The sequence below is a fragment of the Bison bison genome, unplaced genomic scaffold (assembly GCF_000754665.1).
Source record: "Bison bison bison isolate TAMUID 2011002044 unplaced genomic scaffold, Bison_UMD1.0 scf7180017864492, whole genome shotgun sequence".
Taxonomy (NCBI): domain Eukaryota; kingdom Metazoa; phylum Chordata; class Mammalia; order Artiodactyla; family Bovidae; genus Bison; species Bison bison.
This window is the reverse complement of record NW_011495051.1, coordinates 2,632,302-2,641,397: the sequence shown is the minus strand read 5'-3', so window position 1 is coordinate 2,641,397 and position 9,096 is coordinate 2,632,302. Positions and strand designations below refer to the sequence as shown.

The window sequence follows — 9,096 nt, the reverse complement described above, 5'->3', positions numbered from 1 at the left end:
GACCTGAGTGCTGACCTTTGCCGTTGTCCGAGGTGGCGTCCTTGGCTTTCCGGTTCTGGCTGGGGGACTTCTCGTTTTCCTGTAGGTGGAGAGGGGAAGGAAGAGTGAGTGGGAAGGATGGGCCCCTGCCCCCAGGCTGCACAGTCAGGGTCTCGCCCTCCACCCTCGACAGCCCCTCACGTTGATCCTGTGGAAATTCACACTCCAGTTGGCACCAGCTCGTGAGGGGATGAAGCGGTCTCCATGCTTGCTGGGGGAGGACACGGGGGAGTTGGCAGGGGTCAGGGTTCGCCGCATCTCCGCCACCTGGAAGGACGGCAGGGTGGGCTGGGTGCCTCAGAGCCCCCAAGGCCAGTGTCTCCTCCCTGACCAAGGCCCCACCCGCTATGTCTCCTTGTCCGTGGCCTCTGGCTAAGGGTTTGATCTTGGGAGTAACCCATGTGCTGGCGCCTCTGAGTGGCACCACGTCTGAGGCTCAGTTCGTGTGTCCCGCTCCCTGGGCAGGAAGTGGCCAGAGAGCGAGAGCCCAAGTGCAGGCACCGCCACGAGCTGCAATCCATCTCCCAGGGTCACACACGGACAGGAGAGTGGGCGGCAGAGAACACAGAGCGTCCAGCCTGTGTCCCGCCACCCACAGCCTGTGTCCCGTCACCCACATCCCCACACTGTCTCTTCCCGGGCCCCGGTGTGAGGCAGTGGGAATGTCCCAGGAACGCCCTTCCTCCTATAAGGGAGGTTCAACTGTGCTCCCCAGAGAGATATGCTGAGGTCCTGCCCCTGGGACCTGGGGTGCGACCTTAACTGGAAATAGGGTCTCTGCAGGTGTTCTCAAGTTAAGATGAGCTCACATTGGAGCAGAACAGCCCCAAACCTAAGGCCTGTGTCCTCAGAGGAGACAGAGACATCAGCACACAGAGGAAGGGGACGCAGAGACAAGGCAGAGGTGGGGTGGGCAGGTCTGTGCGCCCAGGAGTGCCAACAACCCCAGACACTGGAAGAGGCAGGAAGGAGCCCACTCTGGAGAGCCTGTGCAGAGCCAAGAGTGCTGAGAAGCAGTGGGCACAGCCTGCCACGTGTTGGGAGCCTACAACATGGTGGAGGGGGTAGGAGCTTGGGAAAGAGAAAAACAGCTCCCCCCATTGCTCTGTCCCAGTCCCCCAGAGAATGAGGGGTCTGTGGTCCCAGCAGCAGAGGAAGTGTGGGGAGGTACTAGGGGGTTCACACCTGGGTGTGACCATGGGGAGGACGTGTGTGTCACCTGTTGGGCACCTCTGTTCTCAAGGGACAAAGCCCCGCGGCTGAGCACAGCCCCCACCGGCCCCACCCCACCAGCTCCACTGGGCAGGGTGGCGCTGGCGCACCAGCCCCAGCACTCACGCACGGCATCGTGTTTTCGTTCTGGATGACGATCTGCCGCAGAAGGCGCCGCTCATAGTCCTGGTCCATGGTGAGGCGGGCAGGCACGGCCCCGCCAGCCGTGCTCAGCGGCCCTGGATGGCCTGGTGGGGAGAGGAGGAGAGGTCAGCGCCAGCAGACAGCGGTCCCTGGTCGCTGGTGACCACGGGGTACCCTGGGCGACAGCCAAGTCCCCCTGCTATGTGGGTGGGCCCTTCCCCCAGGAGCCCAGAGGGTCGTGACGGGGCAGACAGGCTCCTCTCTGGTTGTCCTGTGGGGAACCTGCCCCCAGGCCCCTCCTCTTCCCACACAGGCCCGGGCCTTGCCACCTCTGGACCACACCCTCGCTCCTACGGCCCCTGGAGAGAGGAGGGGTGGTGCTGATCCCTCTTTCTCTAAGCAGAGCAGCTTTGATCCCAAAGCACAGAACAGGGGGCAGGAGTCGGGAGGGGGTCCATCAGCTGCCTGGCCCTTCCCACGGAGCTGACTGGGCACGAGGCCTGCCTGGTGGAGGGATGTCGCCACCAGTGGACAGACAGGTTCCCCCCCAGGTCCCCCAGTCAGGAGGCCTCTCTGAAGACCGGAGTCAGAGTGCGGCATGAGGGGAGGCTGAAGAGAGAGGCCTGAGGCAGGAGGGCTGTGCACCTTCTAGGACAGGACGCCTCAGAGAGCAGCGCACCCTTCCCAGGGGGACAGCAGACCTGGGTCCGGGGTGCCCATGACCACACGCAAGCCTGTCACCTGCCCTGATGGAGGGCAGCATGAGGCTGGGGAGGGGGCCAAGCGTTGTGCCCCCAGCGCCCGCCGCCTCTCCCACCACCATCAGTCTACTCCTCCAGCTGGAGGGCCATGTGCAGGTGGGGCCAGCCAGCTCCAGCCCCTGAGCCTCCAGGCCAGCACACAGCGGTGACAGACCAAATACGAACTGAGAAAGCAAAGCCTGGCCAGAAATTAAGTTTACTAATACAAACTGCTAGATGTAGTGCCCTGGTGAAGTCCACTCCTGCCTTAAAAATATATATATGGTAAAGTACCCATGACATAAAATTCACCATCGTTACCGCTTCTAAGTGCACAGCTTAATGGCACTAAGCACACTCCCACTGTTGTGCAATCATCCTCCCGTCATCTCCAGAACTGTCCCATCTCCCGAACTGAAGCTCTAGGCCCATGAAACACTCATTCCCCATTCTGTCCCTGTTAAACACTTGACCCCCCAGCCCCTCTCCCGTTAACTCTTCAAAAAATCAAATATACACAGTCACATGACCCAGCAAGTGCACTTTGAGATAAACGCAGATATACACCCTGGAGAAAGGAAACAGACCCACAAAGAAGCCAGTATTCAAGTGCCTTTACATACACTAGTCACAAAAACCAAGAAGAGAAACCCAAGAGTCGTCAACAGTGAACAGATGAACGAATGTGGTCCCTCCACACAGTGGAGTCACTCAGCCTTAAAAAAGGAAGGAGGTTCTGACATCTGCCACCCCAGGTGGGCCCTGAGGACACGATGCTCAGTGAGAGAAGCCAGACAGAAAAGGTCACACTCTGTGTCATTCCACTCTTAGGAGGTCCCAGAGTCGTCAAATCCATGCAGACAGAAAGGAAATCAAAGAACGTCTGCCCTTATACGTGACCACAAGACTACAAGATGCTCAGGTGGCCCTGCCTACGTCCTACTTCCACACCTCAGACACAGACTCCCCGAGTTCCTGGGCCTAACCCTGGGCTGAGGCAGAGGCACTGGCATGAGCCTGTCTGGTCCCCGTCCCTCACTGGGACTGTGCCACGCACAGGGTGTCCTCAGTGTGGCTTTGGCCCAAAGGCAGATACTTGGCCAAAGCAGAGCCAGTGGGGTTCGACCCTGAGGGGCCGTAACACAGCCACCAGTCACCTGTGAATTTTCTGCCTGCACCCTCTTGCAAAGATGAGGACGGCAAGGCTGGGCAAGGGGTCAGGGGTCAGGTGGGGCACACAGGGATCCTGTCTGGAGGTCCACCTGCCCTCCCTCCCCAACCCCAGGCCCACGGCACCTCCTCACTTGGCCTGGTGCTCTTCTGAGCCCGTGCTGGCCCACATCCCTCTCATGGACTTCCCGCTGAGAGAAATGGGCAGGCAACACCGCCAACTCCCACTCCCATTTCAGGTGAATCTGTGAAAGAAGCCACCCCTTCGTGGCCACTGGCATCCTGTCTGGCAGAGGTCCCTGGACACGTTTTGTCCACTGTGGCCGCAAGACAAAGCCTCTGAAATGCCTGCCAGTCATCTCCTTCTCTGGCCTTCTACTCCTCCTCCCCCAGGGGGCCTGTGAACAGGCTATGAGCAGGCAGGACACTGAGAGGAGACACTAAGCTCTGTTCCAGCGTCCAAGTTAGGTTAGTGGCTGTCCCTGCTTGGCAGACACAGAAACCAGGCTCAGAGGGCTAACTTCCCAGCCCAACATACTGAAGGTACTCCGCAGACCTAAACAGGGCCTCAGCTGCCGTATGGCGGGCAGAAAGCTCCCTGGAGCCCACGTGCTCAGGGGTGCCTCCTCTGGGGCCTCAGCTCAGGGATGGCGAGGGAGTTGCCCACAGGGCTGATGGAAACCACGGTCTCTCTATTCACAGACCAAAGCCACAATGTCAACGCCCCTAGCGGCTCCTTGTGTGGTCAGATGGCAGGGCCCAGAGAGCAGTGCAGATGCAGGCCACACACCTGAAGTTAAGCACCCAAAGCACTGAGGTCATTGCAGAGTACGTGGAGACTGGTTTTCTAGGATGCACAAAGGAGCTGCTGCTAAGACACTGAGTGTCCAGGCACCGGGTGTCACTAAATCAGCACGCCCACGTGAAGCGCCCTTCGCCATCTGTGGGCTATGTCCTAACAGGAGAGTCTGCAGAAGGCCGTGTGGCGGGCAGGCGACTCACTGCTGACAGGTGTGGCTGCTGAGGATCAGAGCGGTCCCTAGTCCCTGACCGTGGCTGCGTTCCTTATATGGCAAAACGGGCTCTGCGGACAGGGTCAAGGCCCCTGAGATGGGGACGACCCAGGATTCCCCGGGAGGCCCAGTGTCATCACAGGGTCTTTATAAGAGGGAGGGGGAGGGTCAGAGGCAGACAGGAGATGCTGACTCCCGCCTCATACTGCACAGCTCCAGAATCAGAGGACACACCCTTGCCGCGGAGGAGACACTCCCACCTGCTGTTGGCAGGAGCCGAAATCTGGCAACAGCTTTCAAAATCTAAAAACGCACATCCTTTTTGACTTCTAAGAATTTCCCCTTAGAAACTCTGGCACACGTGCAAACCCATGTGTACAGGGAAGCTGCTGTACGCAGGCCGCTCAGGAAAGCAGGGGACAGAGCTCAGATGTCTACCTGGGGGGCCTGGCCTTTTTCCCCTGCTGCCAGAGGCACTGCAGTAAAGGGGTGGGGGTCTTGGGGACCCACTGCACGCACAACACGCTGTGCAGAACAAGCTGTTTTCAGAAGGGTTAGTCGGTCGGCTCTGGGAAGAGGAACTAGAGGACAGGGTCTAGTGAGGAAGGAAGCCCTGGTCTCCTGCCTTGTCACTGTGCTTCTTGGATTCTGTGTCTCGGGAACTTGCCAGCCATTCACAGAATAAGCAGCCAGACACAGCAGGGGTCACGCACACCCGGCATGAGACCGGAGGAGTCTCCATGGTAGGGGCATGGCCAGCTGTGCACAGGAACACTCTGCCCCCTTTGCTTGTCTCCTAACTCCTGGGTTTCCAGCCGCTGCCCCACTGGAGGAGGCTTCCCCTGCAGTTTCTCACCAACTCCTGACCTCGCCCAGCCCTCCAGCCTGCAGGATTTCCAGTTACCAGGCACTCAGTACAACCTAGTGGTCCTCATCAGGGTGGTTCTGCCCTGGGGACACCGGGCCGAGTCTGGGGACATCTGTGCTTGTCATGACTGTGGGTGCCGGAGATGCCACTCCACACCCCAGTGCCTGTCACGGCCCCCCAGAGAGGATGATCCGATGCAGTGCCGGGGGGAGCCCTACAGGGCCAGGCCAGTGAAATGACAGAGCATGGGCTGGCCCTGGGTTGGCAGGGACCCAGGGGCCAGAAGATAACCCAGTGTCCAAGCCCCAAGAGCCCTCCTGACAGCTGGGGTCCCACCTGAGGAAGAACACAAGGGCAGGTGCTCACCTCCAGTCACTGCAGCCCCAAGGGTGAGTGAGCAGAAACCACCCCTCCCTGAGCCCACAGAGGAAATGAGGTCAGACAGTGGCCTGTGGGGCAGGACCCAGGATAGTGAGCCCCTCCCACTGTCGCTGGCGAGGCCTCCTCAGGTGAGAGCAGCATCCTGGGCATACCCCTGGCAAGTTTGTGCCAGGCCCACAGGGCCGTCCCCTGCTTCCAGCAGTGCTCAGACCAACTGCAGGTCCTTTGGGGCCTTGCTTATCTTGAGAACCGCTCCCGCTGTTTTCCTGCTGTGGGGCTCTGAGGCCAAGGAGACACCCCGTGATGTGGCTTATGACTCAGGACTCCAGGCAGCTGCTGGCCTCCCCCATTCCCAAGGCACTGCTGACATCCCAGCCATCCAGGGCACTGTGGGTGTAGAGCAGCCCCCCAGGCCCCCACCTGTCTGATGCTAGGAGGATCCCCCCAGTTGAGTGGATCACTGATGTCCCCAGACACAATCCAGTGTCCCCTGAGGTGGGGGGGGGGGGGGGGCGCAGCATCACCCTAGAGAGGGTAAATCTGGCCTCTGGGAGGGAAGTCACACAGGCTCCCCAGAGGCTCTCTGAGGACACAAGCCAGAAGAGCCCATGGGGACTGCATCCCGGGGGATGGGACTGCTCCCAGCCCTGTGGGGAGGCTGTCAGGACACAGCTGATGGCAGGGACACGAAGCCCACCTGTGCCCCTCCAGCAGCCAGCGAAGCACCAGACAGTCCAGGTGCATGACTCAATGCAGTCCCCAGACTCAATTCTATCTCTGTTCCACAAAGGAGGAACCGTGGGGCTCAGAAGGCTGGTGAGCACCCTGGCACCAGCAGGCCAATCGTCTAAAGCTCCCAGGCCCTCTCGGGATTGGTCATTACAGCTAGGGTGCAGCAGCACCAGTCGGCTCCAGTGGGAGCTATCCAATTAGGGGTCACGGTGACCAATACTGGGGCTCCCTGAGAACCATCATCATGGGGCACAGCCTCTGAGGGGGTCCCTAACCCTCCAGGAGGCACCCTCCCGGCCCATGAGGCGTGCAGGTGAAGAACCTAAAGACTGTGGTAGCTCTGGTGCCAGTCCATGGCTTCCTGACCATCAGCCCCTGAGAAGGCAGGGTAACTGGTCGTCTTATTCCAGCCAGACTCTGAGGGGTGGGGAGAAGTCCCACAGAGAGACCCAACCAGAAATGGGGGGTCTTCCAATCTTCTGCTCCCAGCAGAGTCTCTGCTTTTGCCTTTTCCACGTGGGTGCAGGCCGGCCAGCCCTGGCAGATCCCCTTCTTGCGATCATCACCAGGCCCAGGGCGGGCTGTGGAGGGGGACAGAGCTGGCTGTGAGTCTGGGCTTCGACCCTTACTGGCTAACTGGCTCGGGCAAGCAACTTCTCCTCTCAGAACCTGTCTCTTCATCTCAAAAGTGGGGAAAATGGAGTAACACCACAAGTGCAGGGGTGAAACCGGGTGCAACTTCCATGGAGCAGCTGGTAGAAGTCTAACCCAAAGGGGACGCTAGGGAGCGGAGCTGGTCTCCCGGGCTCACTGAGGGGTGCACAACAGGTCCCAGCCGCACCTGCTTCCTGCCCATCCACTGCCCAGCAATATAGGCTGTGCGGCATGTGGGGAGCACAGGGCAGGGCCCCATCTTCTCCCCTACTGTTCCTAGAGGTGACAAGGACTGGTCTCCCCTTGTATAAGGGAGGATCGTCCTGAGAACATGAGAGGAGTGGGATTCCCGCAGGCTACAGGGCTGGCCGCGGCTGTACAGACGACTCCTGACTAGGACCTGGGCTCTGGGCTTTGCCACAGTGGAGGCACAGACAGGGACCTGAGCAGGGAGTGGCTGCACCTGCAGACAGAGAAGGCGATGGCACCCACTCCAGTACTCTTGCCTGGGAAATCCCATGGACGGAGGAGCCTGGAAGGCTGCAGTTCATGGGGTCGCGAAGAGTCGGACACGACTGAGCGACTTCACTTTCACTTTTCACTTTCATGCATTGAAGGAGGAAATGGCAACCCACTCCAGTGTTCTTGCCTGGAGAATCCCAGGGACAGGGGGGCCTGGTGGGCTGCCGTCTATGGGGTCGCACAGAGTCGGACATGACTGACGCAACTTAGCAGCAGCACCTGCAGAGGGGACCCAACCAGCTAGCAGCCCCTCATATCTAAGGACAAGGAAGGACAGGCCTGAGGATGGCCAGAGTCAGAAAGGGCTGCGCCAGTAGGGGACAGAGTGTCTTCCAAGTGACTAAGGAGCATCACTGGGTGGGGAGGCCCGGAAGTGCACCTGGGGAGCCTCTTCTTGTCATTCGTTCATTCACTCACTCATTTAGCAGAGGCTTACAGCCCCATGTGTGGGCAGGTGTAGGAGCTGCCAAGTAGGCAGGACTCACAGCCTGGAGGCATGGAGAGCCTTGTCAACACAGCTCTCCTGCCCGTGACCATACCCCCAAGAGAGTCTCACTTCCAGGTGAAACTGCCACTCTAACCCTCACCCTCACCTCTTAGCTCACAGGGCACCCCCTCCCGTCAGACTGGGTGAAGCTTTCAGGCCTTAAGGGCATCTAGGTCTGCAGCAGCTCAAAGGATGCCAGCCTACGGAAAGAAGAAGGACTTGAGCGCCACAGCAGTGACTCAGGACCATCTATCTATATGATCACAACTCCCGATCGTGTCCCACCAGGACCCCAGAGCCTTCACAGATCTCTGCCTCGGCCTGCACACCTGGGCACAGGGACCTCACCCCTCACAAGCAGCCGTGAGTGTCAGAGGTACTTCCTCCATCTCCTCACTGTGGTTCCCACCCATGGGTCCAGAGTGGGAGTGGCAGAAGGAAAAGCCTAGCATGTTGAGGGCAGCCCCCTCCACACATACTGATACGCAGTTAGGTTGTTCCCTGTGGGGACCCTTCTGGGCACTGTGGATTTGAGCAGCATCTCTGGCCCCACCCACTGATGTTGCACCCCCCATTTTGATGGGGACCCTCTGGTTTAGGGGACTCTTTAAGGGGGAAAAGTTGCCTCCTCCGATTCTGAAGACTAGCACTGACCTCTCAGTGCTCAGCCCTTCTATGAGTGCAGACAAACACTCACGCCTACCCCCCATTTGTTCCCCCCACCTCCTCAAGCGGCCTCCCCGTCACCATGGCAGCCTGACCCTGCCTCCCACAGCAGCTTCAGGCCTGATAGAGATGACACTCTCACTGAGGGTCACAACCCTATGACTCCCAGGCTAGTTCTGATCTGGGGAAGAGCTGGGGGTTTGAAGGCATGGTCTGGGGGGAGCACACTGGGAGCAGGAAGAGGGAAAGGTTACGAGGCTGTCACAATCTCCTGGGCTGTGCCTTGGGGCGGCTGGTGGCAGGGGTGGGGAAGGATGGGGCACGGGCTTGAAGAGAGGTGGTTTAGTGGGCTTGTGGGGGGCTGGGATCTGCTTGCTCAGTTGAGAAAGCAGGTGGTCCTAACAAGATGGGGGGGTGGAGAGGAGGAGTCCCAGGTGAGGCTGGGGGATACAAGGGAGGGGGGGGGGC

General features: G+C 59.6%; 1 protein-coding gene across 1 annotated transcript in view; it reads right to left on the bottom strand.

The window, feature by feature from the left end:
• Nucleotides 1-6,044, bottom strand: part of FZR1 (fizzy/cell division cycle 20 related 1 (Drosophila)) — a 12,105-nt gene extending 6,061 nt beyond the window's left edge. The window contains exons 1-3 of the mRNA XM_010828442.1: nt 1,378-6,044; nt 181-306; nt 4-79 (exon numbers count right to left, since the gene is read on the bottom strand). Coding sequence (XP_010826744.1) covers nt 4-79; nt 181-306; nt 1,378-1,446 — 271 coding nt within the window. The 5' untranslated portion in view covers nt 1,447-6,044. The remainder of the gene's footprint in view (nt 1-3; nt 80-180; nt 307-1,377) is intronic.
• Between the last annotated feature and the right edge of the window lie 3,052 nt (nt 6,045-9,096).